The sequence below is a fragment of the Oncorhynchus nerka genome, linkage group LG22 (assembly GCF_034236695.1).
Source record: "Oncorhynchus nerka isolate Pitt River linkage group LG22, Oner_Uvic_2.0, whole genome shotgun sequence".
Taxonomy (NCBI): domain Eukaryota; kingdom Metazoa; phylum Chordata; class Actinopteri; order Salmoniformes; family Salmonidae; genus Oncorhynchus; species Oncorhynchus nerka.
In genome coordinates, this window is record NC_088417.1 from 42,060,389 (window position 1) to 42,087,312 (window position 26,924).

The 26,924-nt window shown below is 40.9% G+C and overlaps 1 protein-coding gene and 2 long non-coding RNA genes across 4 annotated transcripts; 1 reads left to right on the forward strand and 2 right to left on the reverse strand.

Annotated features, from left to right (window-relative positions):
* The first annotated feature begins 243 nt into the window (after positions 1-243).
* LOC115105193 (uncharacterized) lies at positions 244-1,264 on the forward strand. The gene is made up of 3 exons (XR_003859838.2): positions 244-351; positions 895-954; positions 1,042-1,264. It is a non-coding gene; the product is annotated as an uncharacterized LOC115105193 (long non-coding RNA).
* On the reverse strand, positions 1,046-3,463 carry LOC115105194 (uncharacterized). The gene is made up of 4 exons (XR_003859839.2): positions 3,326-3,463; positions 3,038-3,218; positions 2,877-2,955; positions 1,046-2,578 (listed from the first exon to the last, which is right to left on the reverse strand). It is a non-coding gene; the product is annotated as an uncharacterized LOC115105194 (long non-coding RNA).
* A 4,376-nt stretch (positions 3,464-7,839) lies between these two features.
* LOC115105195 (protein CDV3 homolog) lies at positions 7,840-20,725 on the reverse strand. Of its 2 annotated transcripts, none has more exons than XM_029626919.2 (5): positions 20,285-20,725; positions 19,226-19,302; positions 18,967-19,097; positions 18,631-18,793; positions 7,840-10,588 (listed from the first exon to the last, which is right to left on the reverse strand). In XM_029626919.2, the coding sequence occupies exons 1-5, from the start codon at positions 20,489-20,491 to the stop codon at positions 10,459-10,461; spliced, it is 708 nt and encodes a 235-aa protein (XP_029482779.1). In that variant the 5' UTR covers positions 20,492-20,725; the 3' UTR covers positions 7,840-10,458. The 2 variants fall into 2 exon arrangements, with proteins under 2 accessions (XP_029482779.1, XP_029482780.1); XM_029626920.2 differs by lacking the exon at positions 7,840-10,588 and adding an exon at positions 18,365-18,498.
* Between the last annotated feature and the right edge of the window lie 6,199 nt (positions 20,726-26,924).

Below are 26,924 nucleotides of genomic sequence, written 5' to 3' on the forward strand. Positions count from 1 at the left end.
AACTCAGAACTATTCCATGGGGCAGTGATTCAATTAACTGAGATTAAGTTGTGATGGCTACTTAAATGTAAATATAGAAAGACGGCAGTGTATGCCAATGCGCTTATGCTATGTCCAATGGAACTATTGGACGTGGAAGTCACTTTCACCATCATTGATGTAAAGGGTCAAAATTGACAGCCCATTTTGAACACGCCCTCTATGGGGCATGTGACATCCCCATTGCTATAAAACTGAAAAGTGCTGTGGTCTCTCTGAATAAAGCACAAAGTGAAGATGAGAGGAATAATACTACTCAGTCTCCTGGCTGTTGTCCTGGCTCTGCCTAAACCTCAACAAACTAAACAGCTGGTAAGAAATCATTTTCTTTGAGTGAATACTGATAGAATGGCTGATAGGCTGATTTTTTTGACTGTTTTGAATAAATTCTCATACAATAATCCTCTTAGATAATTTTGATCAAACAAACTTGGGAGTGAATGGAATGGAATGTTTAGTTGCTTCATTCATCAAGCTACTTCAGTAAAGATCATAATGGACACTGCAAAAATAGAAACGTCATAAATTATATAATTTGGAATTGGGATTATGGAGAGGATAAAGGCATAATTTCATCCCATAGAATGTTCAATGGGTTTCATTAGAGAACACAGCAAAGTGTATTTGGAGTCATTTAATATTTGCTTTCTCTGGTGTCAATGGCCTTCCTGAAACAGGGTAAACACACAGTTACGGGAATTCATACTCTTATACAAATAAAAATCTGTGGTTTACGTGTGTTGATTAACCCTACTCAAAGGAGCTCTGTTTATCTAACGTTGTGTTATTTAAAATACAACGACACTGATAAGTGATGAATGGGCTAATATTAATATTTATAATACATTATTTCAGTGGCCAAAAGGTTCCAGGTTTCCCCTTGAAAATGTAGATGGGTTTGGAGAAGAGGAACAAGTGAGTAACTTTTTGGTGTGTGTGAGTGTAACTATGCATTGTAGATTTGTGTTTTTATATTTACGACTGTCACATATTTTACTCCAGGAGACGTCCCAGGGTTTGGTATACACAGGTACTCAGCCCATTATGGAGCCCACTCCTAGACCCTTTGCAAACACGGAGAAGACAACCCTATCAGCAGCTGTAAATGCTTTAATATCAGCAGTTGTAAACGCTATTCAGAGTTTGGGAGATTATTAAAGGACTGTGTTGCTGGTTTGAGTTGGGGCTATCATGGTGATGTGTCCAATAAACCAGTGGTGTTCAACTTGTGGTCTGCAAATTATTACTTTTATTGTTTCTCTATTGTTTATCTTCAAGAAATAGTATATTATAATTATTGGTCCCAGTGCCCTTTAGCAGTTTATTTTACCTTTATTTAACCAGGCAAGTCAGTTAAGAACAAATTCTTATTTTCAATGACAGCCTAGGAACAGTGGGTTAACTGCCTTGTTCAGGGGCAGAACGACAGATTTTTACCTTGTCAGCTCGGGAATGCAATCTTGCAACCTTTCGGTTACTAGTCCATTGCTTTAACCACTAGGCTACTTGCCCGAATACAATGACATAAATTAAAACATAATGGACACCGCAACCCTCAGCCTCAATCAATATCACCATTACTGTCACCGTCATCATCATAATAGTCATCATCCTCATCTACTTCCTCGATGTCCTACACTTCAAAGTTTCTGCCACTGCCCTCAATAAAAGCCCCAATTCACATTGTCCTTCTGCCTGCTGGATTTCCAGCAAGGACAGCTCTTGCCCCAAGACAAAATTGATCTTGCTCTGGCCTCCACAATCAGTCACTGCTCATGTGAGTAGAACTTCTTGGCAGTGAAGACATCATCCTCATTGTACCGCTTCTCTTCCCACGCCTGAGGGGATGGAGCACAAAGAGCCTTTGCTTGAGGTGAAACTCCTCATCATCCTCTGCTCCTACTGCTCTCCAGGACCAAACAGTGCTGTCCACCTGCACTGCATCCTCATACACCAGGGCCTGTGGAATCTGTGAGGACAAACCTTGTCTCCTCAGGTTGTAGTCCTTCAAAAAAAAAATTGTGCTACTAACGACTGTGGCAAGCCTTTTGGACAGGCGTTTGGCAATACCTTGACCATCTATTGATAACAGATAAAATAGACACATAAAAAAAATATATAAAAAAATGTAATCCAATCTAAACAAAAAAAACATTTAAAAAAAACATTAAAAAATGACAAAAGCTGCTATACAATTACTCTTCTACCATCCAACAATATATATATATACTGCATATTTTCTCATCAGGCCACAGAGGAACCTCCGTTCCATCACCAGACTGAATGTTCTCAATCTGTTACTCTGCGGTCTGTGGAGTGCAGTCTGGAAGCGACTGCTGGAGGGGGACCATCGATGGAGGATGCTGTTCTTCCTCTCCATCGTCTTCAGTTTTCTGTCATCAGCAAGGTTCTAAATACTTTGACCAGGGAGATCAATTATATTCATTGATCTAACAATTGCATTGTTAAACTGAGGAAGTACCTCTCCATCTGCACAAGCTGACAAACAGCTGTTTCATCTCCACTTTCCTGCTGTGGCCTGGAAATGAAAAATGGATTAAAGAGGGCAAACAATAATGCATGCCAAAAAATAACAACTTTGTTTAGTCATTTGAAATCAATAACATACATTGCAATTGTATGTTGCTGGAGCATTGCAACATATTGCAGCACAGCACAGAGCAGGTTTTTGCCTCTCAAGGGTGACACTGACATTTCTTCCCCAGTCCCTAATGGTGTCCAGTGTGGTTCTTAAAACATAACAATAGTGACAGATGTGACAACATTTCTAATCAATACTGAAATTCTATGCTTAGATTATTGATACAATGGTTTACCTGGAAGAGGCCATTTCTGCCATTTCCCTTTCTTCCTCTGTTGCAACTTCTGTTGCAAACCTCTGTGGCAGAGAGTCCACTACAACAAAAAAACAGGAAATGTTAGGAACATCACCAGAGTCAACCAGCATCAAGTAAATTAATAACAATTCCAAGTGTACCTTGTCTCTGGCGTATCTTTTTCCAACGTTAGAGAAGTGCATCAGTCAGGAGGTCAATACGATGGGACGGCGTCATTTCTTTGGTGACCTTCCCAAAGCGCCTCAGATACGACTACAGCCTCTCCATCTGCTCCCCATCTGCCAGTCCAGCACCTTCGACATATCGGCTGTTGGATTTCATCTAGAAATATAAAATCATGTCAAACCATGGTAAAAGGGTTATTTGGTGAAACCGTATAAAATATAAATAAATACCTACTGACAATATCAATGATCATGTTCAAGTACCTGACATGGCAAGTCATGTCCATAAGCATGGAAAACTGGCACAACGAATTTGGTCTCATGCTTCAATTCAGGAAAGTTTCTGTAAAAAATGATGGACAAAATGTTAATGTGAATTTTTTGGGGAGAAAACTATTCAAATGTTAAAGTCAATGAGATCTTGAATAAAAAAAAGTTAATTACTTGCACATGTGGCTGCATCTTGCATGCAATATCATACATGAATAAGAGATTGATGTTCTTGCCTCTCATCCCCTCCATCTCTTGCAGCAGGTACACTGCATTTGACAAACTACAGGAGAGATACATAATTATTTATATAAACACTGAAAATATAAACTGAAAAAGAAAATGAAAAAAAACAACTAATTATTACTGCATCCCACCTTTCACCCTTTTTCATGTTCAAGAAGTGAAGCGGGTGCTCATGCTTGCAGGAAACCCCCAACCCAAACCCCCTGTCTCGTCCAATTTCGTTGTTTTGGGTTTGGACTTGATGGCGTTGCCCGCTTGAAATCCATGGCAACCTTAAAAATATATATATGAAGTACAGTACAGGTATAACGTACTGAGCTGTTGCCTGAAGCAGATCACACAGTGGTATCAGGTTAATATTACATTCAACATGCACAATACAAACATACTGTCTCCAACCATAAGACCACTGAGTCAAACAGATGAAGTGGAGGGACAGGGCAATGTCCCCAATCACTACCCTGCGGCATTGGGAAATGTTTTTAAACCAGAGGAAAGAGTGCCTCCAACTGGCCCTCCAACACCAACACCAGCAGCATCTGGTCTCCAATCTAGAGACCGACCAGGACAAACCCGAATTATATTTAATTACTTATAATATCTCCCAACTACATGAACACGCTGAAATCAATTTCAATTCATTGCACTGCAATTCATAATTTAACTTGTTGACATACAAATTCAAATCCAGATTTACTCATTGCAGAATGTATCCATAATCATGAATGAATAAGCATATTTGACATATCTTTAATTTCACCTTTATTTAACTAGGCGAATCAGTTAAGAACAAATTCTTATTTACAGTGACGGCCTACACCGGCCAAACCCGGACAACGCTGGGTCAATTGTGCACCGCCCTATGGGACTCCCGGTTGTGATACAACCTGGATCTCGTGAGGAGCACCATATGAACTATTATTACTACTGCTTTTCCTTTTTAGGAATTAGACCAGCACAAATAATACAAAATGTAAAAACATCATATTATGATCTTTGGTGGGTGAGTTACAATTGGAAAAACTGGATGTGTGAGGTAGGTTTAATATAAAAAATACTAGGCCATTTACCACTGCATTCAGTCTGAACCCCATCATAAGCAGGAGGAGAGTGGTAGGGTAGCAACAACAGTAGCCTAGATGTTGTCAAATCAGGAGAAGAACAAGTGAAGGAAGAAACATGGGGAAAATGAGTGACGGGGGGGCATAGTGTGCAATAAGGGGTAGCTAGAGGGTTGGCCCTAGAATAAACATAACATTGGGTGCTTCTGCATCCCTTTTAAGTCGTCACAAATATCCTTCCCATGTCCAGCACAGGAGGTTGGTGGCACCTTAATTGGGGAGGACGGGCTTGAGTTAATGGTTGGAGCGGCATCTGTGGAATGGTGTCAAATACAGACACACATTTTCCATGTTTTTGATGCCATTCCATTTGCCCCGTACCAGCCATTATTATGAACCGTCCTCCCTTCAGCAGCCTCCACTGATGTCCAGTCATACTCAGAGTCCCATGCTGCGTTCAAAACAACTTGGAACTCGGAAATCTCAAGACTTCTGTGCATTCAAGACAACTGGGAACAAAACCCCCCCAGCTCAGACAGGGAAAAATTATCTTTGTAGAGTTTTGACTTTGTAACCTGAAGATCATCGATGTCATGATTTGACCTGCCTTGACATCATTCTGCCTCAGTTGCAGCATTCAAATCGTGGTCATCATGTGTCTGTGAATCATAACATTAAAGACGATGGGTGATCACTGCATTTCCACAAATTGGGTCAGACCCAATACAACATAAGCATTGAGGATAGCATTTTGTTTACACCATGTCTATCTACTGTGTGTGAATGATGGAATCTTACCCAAGCTGTAGGTCCATTTGAGTGTGTGGCCAGACATCAACAGATTTCAGCACCCAAAGAAAATCTTGCTTTCACAAGACAAACATAGAGTGCCTTCGGAAAGTATTCAGACACCTTGCCTTTTTTCACATTTTGTAATGTTACAGCCTTATTCTAAAATGTATTCAATTGTTTTACCACCCCCATCGTCGATCTACACCTAATACCCCATAATGACAAAGCAAAAACAGGTTGTTAGAATGTTTTGCTAATTTATACAATTTTAAAAAACATTTTAAAAAGTAATATCATATTTACATAACTATTCAGACCCTTTACTCAGTACTTTGTTGAAGCACCTTTGGCAGCGATTATGGCCTCGAGTCTTCTTTAGTATGATGCTACAAGCTTGGCACAGCTGTATTTGGAGAGTTTCTCCCATTCTTCTCTGCAGATCTTCTCAAGCGCCGTCAGGTTGGATGGCAAGTGTCGCTGCACAGCTATTTTCAGGTCTCTCCAGAGATGTTCGATCGATCGGGTTCAAGTCTGGGCTCTGGCTGGGACACAAGGACATTCAGAGACTTGTCCCGAAAACACACCTGCATTGTCTTGGCTGTGTGCTTATGGTCGTTGTCCTGTTGGAAGGTGAACCTTGTCCCAGTCTGAGGTCCTGAGCGCTCTGGAGCAGGTTTTCACCAAGGATCTCTCTATTCTTTGCTTAGTTCATCTTTCCCTCGACCCTGACTAGTCTCCCAGTCCCTGCCACTGAAAAACAACTGCTGCAACCACAATGCTTCACCGTAGGGATGGTGCCAGATTTCCACCAGAACTGTCGCTTGGCATTCAAGCCAAACTGTTCAATCTTGGTTTCATCAGACCAGAGAATCTTGTTTCTCATGGTCTGAGAATCTTTCAGTGCCTTTTGGCAAACTCCAAGTGGACTGTCATGTACCTTTTACTGAGGAGTGGCTTCTGTCTAGCCACTCAACCATAAATGCTTGATTGGTGGAGTTCTGCAGAGATGGTTGTCCTTCTGGAAGGTTCTCCCATCTCCACAGAGGAACTCTGGAGCTCTGTCAGAGTGACCATCGGGTTCTTGGTCACCTCTCTGACCAAGGCCCTTCTCCCCCGATTGCTCAGTTTGCCCGGGCAGCCAGCTCTAGGAAGAGTCTTGGTGGTTCCAAACTTCTTCCATTTAAGAATGATGGCCACTGTGTTCTTGGGGACCTTCAAGGCTGCAGACCATTTTTGGTACCCTTCCCCCAGATCTGTGCCTCAACACAATACTGTCTCAGAGCTCTACGGACAATTCCTTCGACCTCACGGCTTGGTTTTTGCTCTGACATGCACTATAGACAGGTGTGTGCCTTTCCAAATCATGTCCAATCAATTGAATTTACCACAGGTGGTCTCCAAACAAGTTGTAGAAAGTTGTAGATCAATGGAAACCGGATGCACCGGAGCTCAATTTCAAGTCTCATAGCAAAAGGTCTGAATACTTAAGTAAATAAGATATTTTTGTTTTCAACACATTTGCAAAAATGTCCCTAAAAACTATTTTAGCTTCTGCAATTATGGGGTTGTGTGTAGATTGCTGAGGATTTATTTATTTAATCCATTTTAGAATAAGGTAGTAAAGTAACAAGAGGTCTGAATACTTTCAGAAGGCACTGTACATGGTCCATTAATGAAATTGACATTTTTCCAAATATTTACTGACAGCGATTCGATGTAGTCGGAAGTACAGTCTGCCCACACAACTCCATTGTATATTTAAGCAGTAAGGCCAAAAGGGTGTGTGGTAAATTGGCCATATACCACAAACCCCTGAGGTGCCTTATCACTATTGGTTACCAAAGTAATTAGTAGAGTAAAAATAAGCGTTTTGTCATACCCGCGGCATATCACAGCTTTGATATAAAGCCAGACTTGCATATCGTTTGCACCTGTAGCAGTCTTTGGCTAGGTCCTGGTACTCCTAATTCCAATTGGCTTCTTCTCGTTGCCTCCTCTTCTTTATAACTAGTTCTTTGTGGTCAGTAGTCATGAAGTTGTAGCGACAGAGACAACGAAAGGAAGCCAAGTGCTGGGACAAAATAAAATCTGTGGTCTCTGACAGATGTCATAAATGTGCCCAGTCCACTACCTATTTCACCAAATATTTGTCCAAAAAAATAACTCCTGAGCATAAAGTGTTGCTTGAACTTCATCCAATTTTAAATTGTAATAACATTTAAGGCTCAACCCAAAATGGTGATCTAAAATATCATTTATTAGACCATGTGCATTATTGTGCTTACTGAAACACAGTACTTACCAGTTGCCAATACTTATGCAGACTGGTTTCTCAGTGTGGCCTTTTATTTGAACATCTAGCTTACCTGTAAAACAGCTACTTTCAGGTTAAGAACTCACAGGACACCCTTCACAAGGATCACTGTTTATTTTTTGTTAAACTGTTCTTTGATTAAGTCCTCAGACATTTTCACTACTTCCACCCACAATGTTTTGGCAGAGGACCACAGGCTGCATAATGTGTTACATTGCCCTCCACATCTCCTTTCGATTGGCTTTGACAGAAATGAACACAACTCCAGCTCTTTTTTAGTTCTAACCCTCTGTTCAACCTAAGGAAATGCAAACATTCTTATTCTCATCTAAACCACCTGACCTTTGAGATAACCTCATTGTTTCTTTAGAGGAAACAGATCAAGGTAGTTTGGAGCCCAAAAATAAAAAGTCAGACAGTCACTGACTGAAGCTCTCCAGGACCACGATTACATGTCATAGACCTGCTCTACAAACATTTCAACAAGTGCTGAAATAATATTCGTCATATCTTTGGAACAACCTTTGAGGGCATCTATCTCTATGGGGAGGGAGGAAAATGGGTGAGCTCCATGCTGCAGAACAAGGCAAACTTCAATGCCTTGGACTGAAGCAATGCAATGAGCAACAGAGAAAGCATTCAGTAGATATTCAGACTCCTTAACTTTTCCAACATTTTGTTACATTACAGCCTTATTCTACAATGGATTAAATCATTTATCCCCCATAAATTTACATATAACAAAGCAAAAACAGATGATTTTTTGGGAAAAAATAAACTAACATTTACATAAGTATTCAGACCCTTTACTCAGTACTTTGTTGATCACCTTTGGCAGAGATTACAGCCTTGAGTCTTCTTGGGTATGACGCTACAATCTTGGAACTCTGAAGCTCTATCAGTCACCATTGGGTATCTTGGTCACCACCCTGACCTTCTCCCCCGATTGTTCAGTTTGGCTGGGCGGGAAGATCTAGGAAGTCTTGGTGGTTCCAAACTTCCACTCTGACATGCACTGTCAAGGTGTGTGCCTTTCCAAATCATGTCCAATCAATTTAATTTACCACAGGTAGACTCCAATCAAGTTGTAGAAACATCAAGGATGATCAATGGAAACAGGATACACCTAAGCTCAATTTCGAGTCTCATAGCAAAGTGTCTGAATACTTATGTAAATGTTTATAAATTTGCTAAAATTTCTAAAAACATGTTTTCGCTTTGCCATTATGGGGTATTGTGTATAGACTAATGAGAATATTTAATCCATTTTAGAATAATGCGATGTAGCAAAATGTGGATAAAGTCAAAGGATCTAAACTCTTTCCAACTGAACTAAGTAATAATAAAAAAATGGACAGCAGTATGACAGGCCATACTTACTGCGGTCAATTACAGGCATCGAGTACAGAAGGGTCATTTTTGGGAGTACAGAAGGGTCATTTTTGGGACGCTGTAGCTAATGTCTTTGCACCTGTAACAATGTCAATCTACTTCCCTCTGTCCCACCTATACACAATGGTGTAAGTACATAAAAACTATGGTGAAGAAACAGCCCTCTAAGTAAAACAAAAACTCAGGACCGAATCCTCAGAATGCTTAAAAAAAATTGAAGTAATCTACCAAAGTAATGACTTCAGATTAGAAAAGAGCTTAAATAATGTTTTGCCGATGTTAATAATCAAATAAAAAAAGGGCGAGCAAGTCAAACAGTGGATATGAAGGACAGTTGGTGTAATCTGACAAACTGACACACAGCACTACATTATTGAATTTGGGAGGTTGGTGCGATCCAGGAGGCAAGCAAAAGCACGCGAGACAACCAGTAAGTTTCTCTCCAGAGGACGAGGCAGTTTCTCTCTTTACACTAAGGCCACTTTTAAATAGTTATTCTGAATGAGGACCATAACTTCTCTCCCGTGTTCACAGATCTTTGTAGGAGTCCCTTTGAGGAAAACAAAGTTTCTAAGTGGAAGAGCCTGGTGGTTCTCTTCTGCAGGGCTGGCGTTTGCCCCACTCACCACCAATAAGAGCAAAGTCCTCGCTCAACATGGTCACCACAGCCATGCAACCGAGATAGTCTCCCCTCGTGTGCCCAAACCATAATGCACCCCAACAATTACAAACCATGTGCAGTTTGGGTTATAACGATCTCGCAAAAAAAATATATCCATTCTCAACAGTCCATTTAATCTTGCCCAATTGTGTGTCTTCTTTGATCCTCTGTGGCTTTATCAAAGAAAGTTGAAGTCCAGAGAGAAGTTGTACCATACCACTGCTGCTCTGAATTACAATCCACAAAAGACAACCTAAAGTTGCCTTTGCTGTTGTTGCTGCAGTGTCATTCATATGGGTGTATCATATAGATTTGATATTTGTTTCAGTTGATCCCCGTTGCCACAACCCTTTTGGATGTAGTCTTTCAGTTTTGCCAACCAGGTGCTTTGTGTATGTACTGTATATACACATGAATGTATTGACATTGTGGGAGTGTCTGTAGATGTAAAGTGTGTGTGTGTGTGTGTGTTAGTGTATATGGTTGACTGTGTGAGGTGTTTGTATGTATTGTACTGTGGTACGTGAGAAGGAGAGAAGGTCCAGTGTGATGGTGGCAGCAACACCAGTGTTTGTTGTCAGGACTGTGCTGTAGTTAGGTACACTGCTGTAGCTCAGCTCCCTCTGGCAGCTGGGTAAGACCACGCTGGCTGTGCAGGCCACTACTTGTCCCCCAGGATGGCGTACTGGTTACCAAGCTCCAACTGCTGCAGGGAAGCGCCACTGCCTCCCTCCTCTCGGCCACGGTTTTTGTGCTTCACAACCTCAAAGGTCTTCTCCATCTCTCTGTCCCTGAAACCCAAGCATTGGACATATTAAACAAAGTTTCTACACTGTGTCTAAAGGAATCCACATACATTAGTTTGGTTTGCTCCTAGCAGAACTCAGCTAGGCGAAACGACATCCGCTTGTATACCCCTTAAAGACAGTCACTTGAAAAACAAGAAAATAATATTACGGTTGTTTGACCCTCGAGCCACCGAAGCAACAACCAGAAACACTTCCTCAAAATTGTCAGAATTAATCCAAGATAAATCAAGAAATGTGTCATTAAGTTAGATGTTTTGGCCAAGGAAGTCTTAGTCACACAATTTTACATTTAGCTAAGATGTTTGGTGCAGTGAACAACGTTGCATGAAAATTAGTCGTCTCTCGCTGAGAGACTACACTTCATGTTCCCACTCATACTAAGAGTAGTACTGATAACCAGTCACCAACGAAGGGGCGTTGACTTCGGCTATTGAACTTTGTCTTACATCAAGAGAAATGTTGAGCGCACCACGGTTGACCCCAGTTAGTCAACTGGTTGATTGTTTGGTTGTTAGGCTGTTTGCCGACTGAGATTGTTTTAGTAGATCAGTAACATTCAGAAAGTATTCAAACCCCTTGACTTTTTCCCACACTTTGCTACGTTACAGCCTTATTCTAAAATGGATTAAATTGGTTTCCTCCCTGATCAATCTACACACAATAGCCCAGAATGACAAAGCAAAAACAGGCTTTTAGAAATATTTGCAAATGTATTAAGAAAAGGAAAACTGAAACATGTACATACTTTGTTAAAGCACCGTTGGCAGCGATTATAGGCTTGAGTCTTTGGTACAAGCTTGGCACACCTGTATTTGGAGAGTTTCTCTCAGTCTTCTCTTCAGGCCAGCTCTAGGAGTCTTTGTGGTTCCAAACTTATTCCATTTATGGAGGCCACTGTGTTCTTGGGGATCTTCAATGCGGCAGAAATGTTTTGGTACCCTTCCCCAGATGTGCCTTCAACACAATCCTGTCTCAGAGCTCTACAGACAATTCCTTCAACCTCACGGCTTGGTTTTTGCTCTGACATGCACTATCAACTGTGGGACCTTACAGTTGAAGTCATAAATTACATTTAATCTCAGTAAAAATTCCCTGTCTTAGGTCAGTTAGAATCACCACTTTTTTAAAGAATGCGAACTGTCAGAATAATAGTAGAGAGAATTACTTATTTCAGCTTTTATTTTTTTCATCACATTCCCAGTGGGTCAGAAATACACTCAAATAGTATTTGGTAGCATTGCCTTTAAATTGCTTAACTTGTGTCAAACGTTTCAGGTAGCCCTTCCACAAGCTTCCCACAATAAGTTGGGTGAATTTTGGCCCATTCCTCCTGACAGAGCTGGTGTAACTGAGTCAGGTTTGTAGGCCTCCTTGCTTGCACATGCTTTTTCAGGTCTGCCCAGAAATGTTCTATAGGATTGAGGTCAGGGCTTTGTGATGGCCACTCCAATACCTTGACTTTGTTGTCCTTAAGCCATTTTGCCACAACTTTGGAAGTATGCTTGGGGGTCAATGTCCATTTGGAAGACCCATTTGCGACCAAGCTTCAACTTCCTGACTGATGTCTTGAGATGTTGCTTCAATATATCCACAAATTTCCTCCCTCATGATGCAATCTATTGTGTGAAGTGCACCACACCAGTCCCTCCTGAAGCAAAGCACCCCCACAATATGATGCTGCCACCCCCATGCTTCACGGTTGGGATGGTGTCCTTTTCCCTCCAAGCTTAACGATGGTCATTATGGCCAAACAGTACTATTTTTGTTTCATCAGACCAGAGGACATTCCTCCAAAAAGTACAATCTTTGTCCCCATGTACAGTTGCAAACCGTAGTCTGGCTTTTTGATGGCGGTTTTGGAGCAGTGGCTTTACCCTTGCTGAGCGGCATTTCAGGTTATGTTGTTATAGAACTCGTTTTACTGTGGCTATAGATATTTTTGCACCCGTTTCCTCCAGCATCTTCACAAGGTCTTTTGCTGTGTTCTAGGATTGATTTGCACTTTTCGCACCAAAGTACGTTCATCTCTTAGGAGACAGAACGTGTCTCCTTCCTGAGCGGTATGATGGCTGTGTGGTCCCATGGTGTTTACACTTGCGTACTATTGTTTGTACAGATGAACGTGGTAGCTTCAGGCGTTTAGAAATTGCTCCCAAGGATGAACCAGACTTGTGGAGGTCCACAATTTTTTTTCTGAGGTCTTAGCTGATTTCTTTCAATTTTCCCATGATGTCAAGCAAAGAGGCACTGAGTTTGAAGGTAGGCCTTGAAATACATCCACAGGTACACCTCCAATTGACTCAAATGATGTCAATTAGCCTATCAGAAGCTTCTAAAGCCATGACAGCATTCTCTGTCATTTCCAAAGCTGTTTAAAGGCACAGTCAACTTAGTGTATGTAAACTTCTGACCCACTGGAATTGTGAAAGTGAATTTATACATCATGCACAAAGTAGATGTCCTAACCAACTTGCCAAAACTATAGTTAACAAGAAATGTGTGGAGTGGTTGAAAAACAAGTTAATGACTCCAACCTAAGTGTATGTAAACTTCCAACTTCAACTGTTTCTAGACAGGTGTGTGCCTTTCCAAATCATGTCCAATCAATTGAATTTCCACAGGTGGACTCCAATCAAGTTGTTGAAACATCTCAAGGATTATCAATGGAAACAGGATGCATTTGAGCTCAATTTCAAGTCATAGCAAAGTTTCTGAATACTAAAGTATAAGGCATTTGTGTTTTATTTATTCTAAAAACCTTTTTTCACTTTGTCATTATGGGGTAGTGTGTGTAGATTGAGGAAAAACATGAATTTAATTCATTTTTAGAATAAGTCTGCAATGTAACAAAATGTGGAAATGGTCAAGGGGTCTGAATTAGATGTCGACCGATTATGATTTTTCAACGCCGATACCGATTATTGGATGAGCAAAAAAGCTGGTACCGATTAAATTGGCCAATTTTTTATTTGTAATAATGACAATTACAACAATACTAAATGAACACTTATTTTAACTTAATATAATATATCAATAAAATCAATTTAGCCTCAAATAAATAATGAAACATGTTCAATTTGGTTTAAATAATGCAAAAACAAAGTGTGCTATGTAAGAAAGATAACGTTTCAGTTCCTTGCTCAGCTGGTGGTGATTCCTTTTAACATGAGTCTTCAATATTCCCAGGTAAGACTTTAGGTCAGTGGTCACCAAACTACGGCCCGCGGGCCGGATACGGCCCGTCAGCACATTTGGCCCGGCCCTCTGAACAATACCAGAGACGCTATCGAATTTTTTTCCTATTTGGCCTCCAGAAAAAAAATCCTAGGCCCGGCCCTGTCAAAGAGAGAACGGAATAATGGCGAAAAGGTTAGGTAAGAGAAAAATTGATTCAGAATGCAGGGTATTTAACCTGCAGTGGACAAACATTTTTTTTTTGTTCAATGCAAAGAAAAGGCTGTTTGTCTCATCTGTCAAGAGACGGTGGCGGTATTCAAAGAATACAATCTTCGCCGACACTATGAATCCCGTCACAAAGACAAGTACGATAGCTTGCAAGGCCAAATACGAGCAGACAAACTCTCAAAGCTAAAAAGTGGACTACTATCTCAGCAGAATACATTTGTACGCCAAGCTCAGCTGAACCAGGCATCCGTTCGGGCCAGCTTTCGGGTTGCTAAACTGATAGCAAGAAGCGGTAAGCCTTTCACTGACGGAGAGTTTGTTAAGAAATGTATGGATGCTGTCGCGGAGGTGGTGTGTCCCGAGAAGAAAGATGCATTTAATGCCGTAAGTCTGTCGGCGAGTACAATCACCAGACGCGTTGAAGAAATCGGGAGTAATGTATATGCCCAGCTGCAGCAGAAGACGAAAGAATTTGACTTTTTTTCATTAGCACTGGATGAGAGCACGGACGTGCAAGACACAGCGCAACTGCTCATTTTTATCCGTGGAGTTAGCGCAAACTTTGAGATATGCGAGGAGCTGGCAGCCCTCCAAAGTCTCAAAGGGACTACAACGGGAGAGGATATTTTTGACAAAGTGTGCCAAACCATGGAGAAGTTGGACCTGGACTGGTCAAAGCTAGCTAGCATCACGACTGACGGGGCTCCTAGCATGGTGGGCGAAACTCGCGGTCTAATAGGACGCATGAACCGGGAGTTGGAAAAAAGGGGTCTCACCGCCCCGCTACGAGTCCACTGCCTAATTCACCAGCAAGCACTGTGCTGCAAAGTGTTGAAGTGGGATTCTGTAATGAAGGTTGTGGTGTCGTGCATAAACTTCATCAGAGCAAAGGGACTTAAACACAGGCAGTTCCAAGAATTCTCGTCTGAACTGGAGTCTACGCACGGAGATGTGCTGTACTACACAGAGGTCCGATGGCTGAGCCGGGGCAGAGTTGAGAGGCGTTTTTACGAGCTGCTACCCGAAATTAACGCATTTCTTCATTTAAAAGACAAAACGGTCCCAGGATCGGATCAGAATGGAAATGGCACCTCGCATTTTTAACAGACGTGACAGAAATACTTAACAGCCTTAACTTGCAGCTACAAGGTGAGGGGAAACTCATTTGCGACATGTATTCACACATAAAAGCATTTGAGGTGAAATTAGCGCTGCTTTTGGAACAAGTGAAAAAGCGCAACTTCGTCCATCTTCCTGCTACCCAAAACCTGTCGACAGAGAACCCAGCGGTCCCGTTCCCAGCTGAAAAGTGCGTGGAAGCACTGGAAATGCTGAAGGCGGAGTTCGGTGTGCGATTCAGTGAACTACATGTTCATGCAAAAGAAATCCGTCTTTTTCAGAACCCCTTTGTTGCCGACATTGATGAAGCCCAGCCTTCATATCAGTTTGAGTTGGCTGAGTTACAGAACTGTGATGTTCTGAAAGACGCATTCAAGCCCAACAGTCTCATTGACTTCTATGCCGCCCTCCCAAACGACACATATCCAAACATCAAAAAACACGCAATGAAAATGTCCAGTTTTTGGCAGCACGTATATCTGCGAGAAAACCTTTTCTCGCACGAAACTGCTGAAAACCCCGATGAGATCAAGATTGACAGATGAACATTTGCATCAGTGCTTGAGACTGGCTGTAACTAGAATGGAACCTGATATTCAACTTCTCACCAGCCAGATGCAAGCCCATAGTTCACACTGATGAACATACATAGGTAAGCTCACTTTTCTGACTTGAATGAGTCATTCTGAGCATAAACAAATATAATCATAATAAAATCTACTGGGATAAAATCCATCTTTACAACCATACTGGTAGTGAAATGTATTGTGCTGTATCAGTTCAGTTTCTCAACCTGCTTCTTTTGTGGTTTTCACAGGGAAGTTGATGAGAGAGAGCTGCAAACAGCGGTGTCTACAAGCCTACTGGAACCTACAAAAGGATTATAAGGAAGGAACACAAGAACTTTAAGAGACTGCTCATATGTGTCAGAGAGATTCTGCTCTGACAACTGAGCTGAACTTTTATCTGTTAAGATTGTGCATGGCACGACAGAAAGTTAATGTTCCATGGCTTTTTTTTCTATGAAGAACCCAGAGAGAGTTATTTCCTGTTTTTTCTGTGAAGAACTCAGAGAGGGTTATTTAGTTATTATTTATTTCATTAATAGTGTTATTATTTGTTTCCTGACTTTTTTTCTGTAAAGAACCTGGAAAGGGTTATTTGGTTATGTGTGGCTTTCTGGAAAACAATACATTTTTTAAGCTCCCCTACGATCGTCACACTTTTTCTGTTACAAACTGACACCGGCCCCCCATCAGAGAAGGGAAAAGTTATGTGGCCCTCACAGGAAAAAGTTTGGGGACCCCTGCTTTAGGTTGTAGTTATTATAGGACTATTTCCCTCTATACCATTTGTATTTCATATACCTTTGACGATTGGATGTTCTTATAGGCACTTTAGTATTGCCAGTGTAACAGTATAGCTTCCGTCCCTCCCCTCGCTCCTCCCTGGGCTCGAACCAGCATCAACATCAGCCACCATCGAAGCAGCGTTACCCATGCAGAGCCATTCCAATTAATCGGTCGACCTCTAGTTTGAATACTAGTCGAATGCATTGTACACACACACCCCTCATTGAACTAATCCATTGTGGAGACTAAAAGCTAATTTATGCGTGATCTGAAAATGTGGTTGGAGACTCCATATGGATGCATGCAGAGGCCAAATACAGCTCCGTACTGCATTCCCATGCACCTCCCAAACGTTGTAACAATGCAGAGGGCTCTGTACAGCTCCGCATTTACATGATTGGTTGACGGTAGGTGGGGGCAGTACATCCTGTAGGAAACAAACTCACTTCCTTGACAACCGCGCTGCACTTCTCCACGAAGCGCAAGTATGAATGCCCTGACTTCTGCTGAGGCCGTATCACCGCAAATTCTGCATGGCCAATGCAGACTTCGAATTGACTATGCACCCAGACGTACAATGCACTTCTTTACAGAATGCACTCTCCCCCGCCAATTTGTACACATTCATTGTTTGTGTTAGATTGTTAGTGTATATCCCCCATTACATATAACACCAGTAGTACATGTACCCCTAATCTACATTGTTTCGGTAAATTATATTAATGCAGTCAATATTATTATTCCAGTCTTCCTGTTATCATTGTCAGAGTGGACACATTGTAGCATAAGTTGTGCACTCTGCAAACACTTGTGAGAAACAAGTTTTTGTTCATTTAGTCATTGTCTTTTGTGTGGAGCGCTCCTGTCAATGTTGAGTAAGCCTATAGGCTACATGTCCTGCGCTGTAAATCTAGGCATATAAATGTGCACATTTGGGGATCTGATCGTATTTCTTACTGGCCTTAACGCACCACCACTGATGAGCTGATGAGCTTCTCAAAGTAATATTCTGACTTCAAACAGCAAGCAAATTAAGTCTATTGTAATTCTCAATGATGTAAAAACAGTTCCTCAATGTATTTTTATATATTTCCAGCTGTCTACCTTTTGATAAGCACTCAGTGTGAAAGGGAAAAATGTAATTCTCTGACCCAGTGGAAAAGTAGTAAAATAGGCCTACCTGATTACTTATTAGTGCTCGACTTGGACTGAAATAGGTTCCGGTACTTATTTTGGTATCGGGTACTGTTCATATTTAGGTGCAGGAGCTCCACAATACTTTGAGCTAATATTATATAAAAGGAACAGGAGCTCAAGCAGTAGGAAATTTGAGGTGCCATTACTCAGCTCGAGTGAGCTCCTTTATCCCTTGCGTAAATTTTCTACTGCTGCATCTGTCCTGAGCTCTCTGGCGGAGGAAACTGAGGGCAGGCCCGGACCCAAGTTAATACAATGTTTCAAGTTCGTTGCAGACAGGCCATGTGTATCTAATGTGATTTATAGGATTTTTATCAGGACATTTTCTACCTGCAGGCTGCAATGTTTTTATTTGTTGGCTTTATGTAGGCTATTTTTACATAGTTGGCAATAGGTGTTAAGTTTTAGGTTTGTATCTTTTATATTTGGATTAAGCACATGACAATGATTTGAGATATGAAGTGGTTATTATAAATTAAATTGTAAGATAAATTGGCATTCCACATTAGAAAGGTTGCCGACTCCTCACGCAGCGTAGCCTATTACCAGCAACTTCAGGAGAGTAATGGCCAGCAGGAGTGAGAGGAGAAAGGTTTCTCTCTTCTGGATATATAGGTCTCTGGCGCCCTCTTGAGGCTTCAGTCTTATTTCATCAAACCGTAATCTTAAAAAGCGTCAGACAAGCTCAATGCATACAGTTGATTTTATTAAAACAGACACATCCTGTGGAAAAACACACTTTTAAACAAATCCATAACAGACTACCTTCGGTCAACCAAGATTTGTTTAGTTGGGGACAGCCCTAGTGTGCACGAACAGCTGAAAAAACATGCCGGACAGCAAAATGAACAAAAACATCACAAAACTGTCATAATACATGCGCAAACTTTTTGCCTGGGAAGCATGCAACAGGCTTAAGATGAGTGATATCTGAAGTTGAGGTTCACTCACCTGCGTGTCTCCACATGTTTGGAGCCGGCCATGAGTGAGGGGAACTGTGTGTCGCTGAAGATCTCAGGGGGCCCCTGGTTGGGGCCACGCTTTGTGGTAGTCAGTCGGGCCCCTGGGGGGCGGTACACCCCAGAAGGCTTGGACTCAGGCACCTCTTCCACCTCTGTAGAGACAAAAGCAGAGATGAAGCAAACCAGTCAGTGAAAACAAAGGGCAAGCCTCATCATTAGTAATCGCCAAAATATCTATTGGAGTAACCCACATACATGTACACATACATACACACTACAATAAGACAATGTGGAAGTGATACAGAGTGGAGAGAAGTATACTCACCAACAGGGGCAGCGGCTGGGGGCGGGGCACCAGATTTGTTCCAGGGTCCAGACATTTTGTCTCCACTGACCAGGATGATCTCTCCATCCTCACCGACCTCCTCCTCATACTCCTCTTCCTCCTTCTCATCACTGCCACAATCCCCAGAGAAAACCCAATCAACAAAAAAATGTGCCACTAGTACAGATGTTTAACATGTCATTAGGGTAGTGCCTACTGAATGAAGGTTACCCTGTCCCCCCTTTATGTTCAGTTTTACCTTATCTGCAGAGCCTGCAGTCTGAGTCCACTGTAGTCCACCTCCTTTGCCTCAAACTCCTTCCACTCCTCGTCCTCCTGCAGACAGAGCACACAGTTACACCCCCCACTAACTGGCGGTTTAGCAATCCACGGCTTCGTAGTTCATACATTTGCTTGTCATCATGTCAATCTCAATTTATCATGTAAAATTTGACCATGCAAAGGAACGTCTGTCAAGGGGCCAAATAACTAGAAACTAGGATCTGGATACAGGCCACATCCTGACTTGGGACGGTCATCACAACATGTCACACTGCCTCTGGAATAAGTGTCAACCTCTGCACAGAATCACACCAGGGTGACACCCTGATATTAATTAGCTAAGGTATCCCAGAGAGGGGACAGGTTGATAGTTAACGTTAGACCGGCACTATCGGCTGCCTAGGCTTGTTGTGCGGTTATCAGAATCATAATAAAATGTGCGTTTGGTAACTAGCTAACGTTATCTGCTGCAAATGCTACTAACATCATCACCAGTAAGTTATGCTCTCAGTGCATTTCCCGCACAAATGTTCTGAGTCTAACCGCTGCACTCCCCATTGCTCAGGCTAACCATCTGTAAATTCTGAGAAGATTAGAGGCCTAAGCATCTACTATTGCGAATCGTGCCAACTAGCTAGCAACATTAATAATCTTCCAAATGGATAAAGTCAAGTCAGTTAACGTAGTTACCAAGCTGATTAACGTTGACCAATCGAGAGAGTTGACACTGTCGCCGCCTAAACGAGACATGTCTGCTCACCGTCTGGAATAAGTGTTGAGCTTGCTGGCTTATCTAGCAGCGATCTAAATTATTGGATTGCTGTTTGAGGAACTAGTTAATTCGTTAGTAAGGTAGCTAACCTTAAATATGTATCTCCTGAAGTCGTGTGTTAGGCCAGTATAATAACTAGCCAGCCATGGTTTATTACTAAACAGCCACGAGTCCTCACTGTTAGCAGGCAAACTAGCTAACAACAGATTGATTTGGCTAGTAGTATGTGCCAACTGTGACTGGCGTGGGGCTAGCCAACGTTACCTTCTCCGGCTGCGCATCTTGATTTTCATTTTTCGTGCCGGACTTCTCCTTTTCCTTCTTGTTCTTTTTCAATACAATTGGTGTGGGCCCAGATGGGGCTTCCTTTCCCTTGCCTCCCTTTTCTTTCTTCTTTTTTTTATCCCTCTTGGCAAAGAAATCATCCAGGCTCTTCTCCGGCGCAGCACCACCAGTCTCTACATCCGCCATTTTCTTTCAGAAATGAATGCTAAGCAATGACAAATGTCAAAACGTCTCTTTAAATCAGTTGATAGGGAGGGTTTAAATTCCTATTCGAGCAGAGCAATCAAACAACTCCCGTTCTATCGTGAGCAAGAACATGTACCTACTGTCTGACTGCCTGTCTTTCAATGTGCCACATTATTGTAGGGGTGTGCGGCTCGCTCACTGCTATTTGACAGGCGAACCGGATGTGCAGCCAATACCCTCCAAAATGCCCCGGATTAACATGAAGAGAAACATAATGGACATGCTGAAGAACCAATTATATTGCATGTCTTTTTTTTAATCACCCTATCATATTAGCCCGGTAATAATCTGGTACCACACCATGAGGTCTACTGTAGTCGTCTTCACGCATAAATGTATTGTGTTGATCATTGACTAGTTGATCATGGAACAATAGAGAATCACTTACAAATACATATTTAATGTATTTATGAGTTTACTTGTTTCCTCAAAGCCAGCATTCCAAGTATTTACAGTACAGGCACTGTGGTAGTCTACACTCTGGATGTGACCTTAGATGAAAACGTAGGTATTTCTGCTCCCCATTCAATGACAGTTCACACTTAAAAATATGTATATTGTGTGTTACTGGTTTCCACTAAAGGAACACATGTGGGATGCCACCGTATGAAACTATGGGCTTAGCATGGGACTGGGCTGGCCATAAAGCAGTTTATTAGGCCTACTATTGGGCTGGGGCACACCAGCGTGTGTTGTGTGTTGAGGACCTACACGGTCACCTCAAACAAAGATGATGGATATACTGACAAGACACTGTACATGTCTCTCCGCCCTAACAAAGGGATGCTGTCAAAAAGTGACTGAATTCAAGTGGATTTACCCTAAAGTAAATTTGGTGACACCATAATGATGACAAAAAGTTGTCCATTTTTTTTCTCCTGCTAATTATTTGCCTATGTTAGGAATGCCATCATATTTACATGCCACTATAGTGTCATTTAGACTGAACAATCATTAACCCGTGTTAAGAATGACTAGACACCGCTCAATTTTTTGGAGCCACTATGGCTGAGAAGTCAATAGAATAATCATAATGGTATGACACGAGACAGAGATGCAACCCATGTATTCAAAAATGCATTAGAATGAGGAAAATGACCTTGCTCTCCCAAGTGTTAAACCTCTACTAGGCTATCCTTTTTCAATGTAACATCCACCAACAGAATATAAATATTATGGTTAAGTGTTTAAGATGATCATGTTACCATGTATTTTAAAATTAAAAATTAAAAAAGAAGAAGAAGAACTACAATCCATGGATGTCGGGTAATGAAAAGGCTTGGAATAAAGGTTGAAATCCTGGCTTGTCACATCATCATGCAAACAGGTGGTATGAACAGGTGGTTCAGAACACACATTGAAATCTGAGTTATATAATACATCCTCCATTTACAAATTCACCAGGAACACAGAACTCAACCATAATGAATTTGTTTATAATCGCAGTACTTTACTGTCTGTTTGACCATATCACTTAATTCTATCACGTGTGCAATGAGGTCAGAGGGGAAAAAAACTGCCTTTTTTGTCATACGAACTTCTTTGTTGTTGTAATACCCAAATCCACAGGCGGCCAGTGTCACCTTAATTGAGGAGGACTGCTGAATAAATGCCATGTGTTTGATGCCATTCCATTTCATTCACTCTATTCTAGACATTATTCTGAGCCGTCCTCCCCACAGCAGCCTCCTGTGTGGCCAAAAGACTTGTCATAGCTTTAATTCATATGGTTTGAATACATTAAATGGCATGAGCCTATGTATGAGTTAGCATAGCTAATATGAGTAAATATATTTAAATATATTTATTTATTTATTTATAAATATATTTATTTAACATTTTAGCACCTTTGAGGAGTTTTTGCAAGGAAGTGGCCCCATCCTTCTCCCTGTTACAGTTGAAGTCAGAAGTTTACATACGCTCAGATTGGAGTCATTAAAACTAGTTTTTCAACCACTCCACAAATTTATATTGTTAACAAACTATAGTTTTGGCAAGTCGGTTAGGACATCTACTTTGTGCATGACACAAGTAATTTTTCCAACAATTGTTTACAGATTATTTCACTTATTTCACTGTATCACAATTCTAGTGGGTCAGAAGTTTACATACATTAAGTTGACTGTGCCTTTAAACAGCTTGGAAAATTCCAGAAAATAATGTCATGGCTTTAGAAGCTTCTGATAGGCTAATTGACATAATTTGAGTCAATTGGACGTGTACCTGTGGATGTATTTTAAGGCCTACATTCAAACTCAGTGCCTCTTTGCTTGACATCATGGGAAAATCCAAATAAATCAGCCAAGACCTCAGAAAAAAAATTGTAGACCTCCACAACTCTGGTTCATCCTTGGGAGCAATTTCCAAACGCCTGAAGGTACCACGTTCATCTGCACAAACAAGAGTACGCAAGTATAAACCCCATGGGACCACACAGCCGTCATACTGTTCAGGAAGGAGATGTGTTCTGTCTCTTAGAGATGAATGTACTTTGGTGTGAAAAGTGAAAATCAATTCCAGAACAACAGCAAAGGACCTTGTGAAGATGCTGGAGGAAACAGGTACAAAAGTATCTATATCCACAGTAAAACGTGTCCTATATCGACATAACCTGAAAGGCCACTCAGCAAGGAAGAAGCCACTGCTCCAAAAACCGCCATAAAAAAGCCAGACTACGGTTTGCAACTGCACATCGGGACCGTAGATCGTACTTTTTGGAGAAATGTCCTCTGGTCTGATGAATCAAAAATAGAACTGTTTGGCCATAATGACCATTGTTATGTTAGGAGGAAAAAGGGGGATGCTTGCAAGCCAAAGAACACCATCCCAACTGTGAATCATGGGGGTGGCAGCATCATGTTGTGGGGGTGCTTTGATGCAGGAGGGACTGGTGCACTTCACAAAATAGATGGCTTCATGAGGTAGGAAAATTAGGTGGATATATTTAAGCAACATCTCAAGACATCAGTCAGGAAGTTAAAGCTTGGTCACAAGAGGGTCTTCCAAATGGACAATGACCCCAAGCATACTTCCAATGTTGTGGCAAAATGGCTTAAGGACAACAAAGTCAAGGTATTGGAGTGGCCATCACAAAGCCCTGACCTCAATCCAATAAAACATTTCTGGGCAGAACTGAAAAAGCGTGTGCGAGCAAGGAGGCCTACAAACCTGACTCAGTTACACCAGCTCTGTCAGGAGGAATGGACCAAAATTCACTCAACTTATTGTGGGAAGCTTGTGGAAGGCTACCTGAAACGTTTGACCCAAGTTAAACAATTTAAAGGCAATGCTACCAAATACTAATTGAGTGTATGTAAACTTCTGACCCACTGGGGAATGTGGTGAAATAAATAAAAGCTGAAATAAATCATTCTCTCTACTATTATTCTGACATTTCACATTCTTGAAATAAAGTGGTGATCCTAACTGACCTAAAACAGGAAATGTTTACTATGATTAAATGTCAGGAATTGTGAAAAACTGAGTTTAAAAGTATTTGGCTAAGGTGTATGTAAACTTCGACTTCAACTGTATATCCCTGTTATATTCCTCAACCTCATTTTGAAGCTGCTGATTCTCCTCTACTCTTTGCAGTTTGCTTTTCAGCTGTTTTTTAAGGACCTGCATTCAATGTGGGTGGCAGGGTAGCCTAGTGGTTAGAGCGTTGGACTAGTAGCTGAAAGGTTGCAAGTTCATATCCCTGAGCTGACGAGGTACAAATCTGTCATTCTGCCCCTGAACAAGCAGTTCCTAGGCTGTCATTGAAAATAAGAATTTGTTCTTAACTGACTTGCCTAGTTAAATAAAGGTTAAAAAAATGTCCCTTTAAATGGTTTGATAGTGGAAAAACACATTTTATACTTTTGTATTCCTTTTTGGGGGGGCTGAGAAGCTGTGCCACTATGCTCCACCCAGCTGCTGGCAGCTTCTCAGGCTTGTTTACTTGCTTTAGCTACACTCTAAATTTTAAGGGTTCTTCTAAGATCCTTAAAGTTATTGGCCCCCAAAAGGTTCTTCCAAGAACCCCATAGGAGGTTGGTGGGGGTTCTTGCAGGAACCTAACTGCCCAACTGAAAGGTGCAGGCACTTAACTGACAAATGAAAAGACCTTAAGGTAAGGTTTGTCACTTATATGATCTAAATTGATATTGTATTATGATTATACCATCTATCTTTTCATATTTGTGCAAATCCTTCTAAAACAGAAAATTGACACAATTCAATGGATATCAATCAACAAAAATGTAATATGTAGGCTATAAGAATATGTTCATGACTAGCTGTATTTGGGTGCAGATGACTGAACTGCTCACTTTTGTGTCTGTAGGTATACAGACAATGAGGCATACAAAGGTATTTCAATTGGTATGTTATGCAGATCACATTTACCATCCTCCTTCCTTACATCTTCAATGAATATCCTATAGGCCTCTACATTATGGACAAGGTAAGTGTATGAAAACTATTATCAAAACAGGTTTTTTCATTCACATTCACTACAAAAACCAAGGTATGAATACTGTTGTGTGCATATTTTGTTAATCATCTGTATAATGACTATTTTGGGGATTCACAGACTTCACCCTCCCTATGCCTCTAATGAATAAAACAGGAAACCTGTTCGATCATCATGCACTGCAAAATGATTATGGCTATGGATACGGAGAACATTCAACACATTAACAAGCCAAAGGATATACCTGTTGGACTTTAGGCTCTGCTGGGAGTTTACCTCATATTTAGATTGTTTTATTCTGCTTTGCCACTCAAATTAACTGTTTTATTCTGCGTTGCCATTAAAATTAACCCCAAAAGGTTCTTTGAGGATCCTTAAAAAAGGTTCTTTGAAGAACCCTTTTAAAGGGTTATTCGAATAACTTATAGTGGTTCCCCCACAGTTTCATTATATGAAGAACGCCTAAAGGATACTCCAGGAAGCTGAGTGTAGTGTGTATCACTTGCAAATGTTTCACAATTTATTTCTTTGTAGGCTACAACCTTGAAATAATAGGCTAATAATAGGCTATAGCCTAAATAATAAATGCCGTTTCTTCTTAGTCTACCTGTCTGGCTCCTGACCTATTTACAGTGTTTATATGCTGTTTAATACTATATGTAGCCTATTTGAAATGATGAGCACTTGGGAAACCCTGCTCTAAATCATTGGAGGAAAACAATATTTGCATCTCTGTAGGCATTCACCTGCACAAGCACAAAATGTTTCAACACATTCACATTTGGAAAATTATACACATTCGGACATGCGAATTGCCAACTCTGCATGTGCACTAAACATATTTTGAGCACATGCACATAGCTGTCTCTCCTTGCAATCAACGACTTGTCTACACAAACACAAATGATTTTTTTGCCCAAAAAAACATTGGCTAGAGTAGACTGCCAGCTTATTCGATCAATCAAATAATTCGTTGCTGTGGTGCGAGACGAACGCCCAAATAATCGGTAAGTGCAATTAGGGCTCCTTGGGACGTCCATACCCTAACCGTTTTAAATTTCAACTTCAAGGCATTGACATCCAGTGTTGCCAACTAATCTTCAGGGTAAATTGCTAGAGGCATGTTTTTTTTATATTTTTTAAATATTTTTTTATTAACAACAAATCAATACATAAAGCACATGAGGGAACACAAGCATACATAGATTACAAACAATGGACAATCAAGCTAGGGGGTACAATATCACATTACAATTACACAAGGACCTTAAGGGACATGCATATACTTACAATTCTAACAGCTTTTTTGTTAGTAGAGCATTTAACCGTCTTAAAATACAGTTCAATTTCTTTTTGTAGGGTACGAAAATGTGGTTTTCTGTTTGCAAATTTACATTTGTGTATATGAAATTTGGCCAAAAGAATAATGAAATGAATTACATAAAAATGATTCCGCTTATTTCTATTGTATGTAAAGAATCCAAACAGTACATCTCTCCACAATAGTGTAAAATCTTCATAAATGTGTTCAATTATAAACCTACCGTGCTAGAGGCATGTTGATTTGTTGCTAAATGACGTTGTGAAGTCATTGCGTGATAACGTAAAACTGTGTCATTACGTAGAATACACAATAACGTTACTCAAATTGACTGGCCATCTCGGCAAAAAATATGATTCGACATTGGTTCAGGTACAGACTCTCACTCGTTTCTGTACTTCTGGCTGTACATTTTGATTGAGACATGTTGTAAGTTCTGTCCAAGATCAAACATTCGTGACCAATTATATTAATTGAGTTTGACTCGTCGAACCCGTATTACTGCTGCTGCAGTCAGCCAACAATGATTTGCAATTTGTTGAAATTGCTGCCAGCCTGCTGGTGACGTCACTCACAATGCACTTTTGTAGCCAGGC

Excerpts from the sequence above, each read along its gene's own strand:
- LOC115105195 (XM_029626919.2), bottom strand. The coding sequence starts at position 20,491 with ATGGCGGATGTAGAGACTGGTGGTGCTGCGCCGGAGAAGAGCCTGGAT. Across the intron at positions 18,794-18,966 it reads CCCAGCCGCTGCCCCTGTTG|AGGTGGAAGAGGTGCCTGAG; the intron begins GTGAGTATACTT and ends TTGTCTCTACAG. Across the intron at positions 10,589-18,630 it reads AAACATGTGGAGACACGCAG|GGACAGAGAGATGGAGAAGA; the intron begins GTGAGTGAACCT and ends CTTGGGTTTCAG.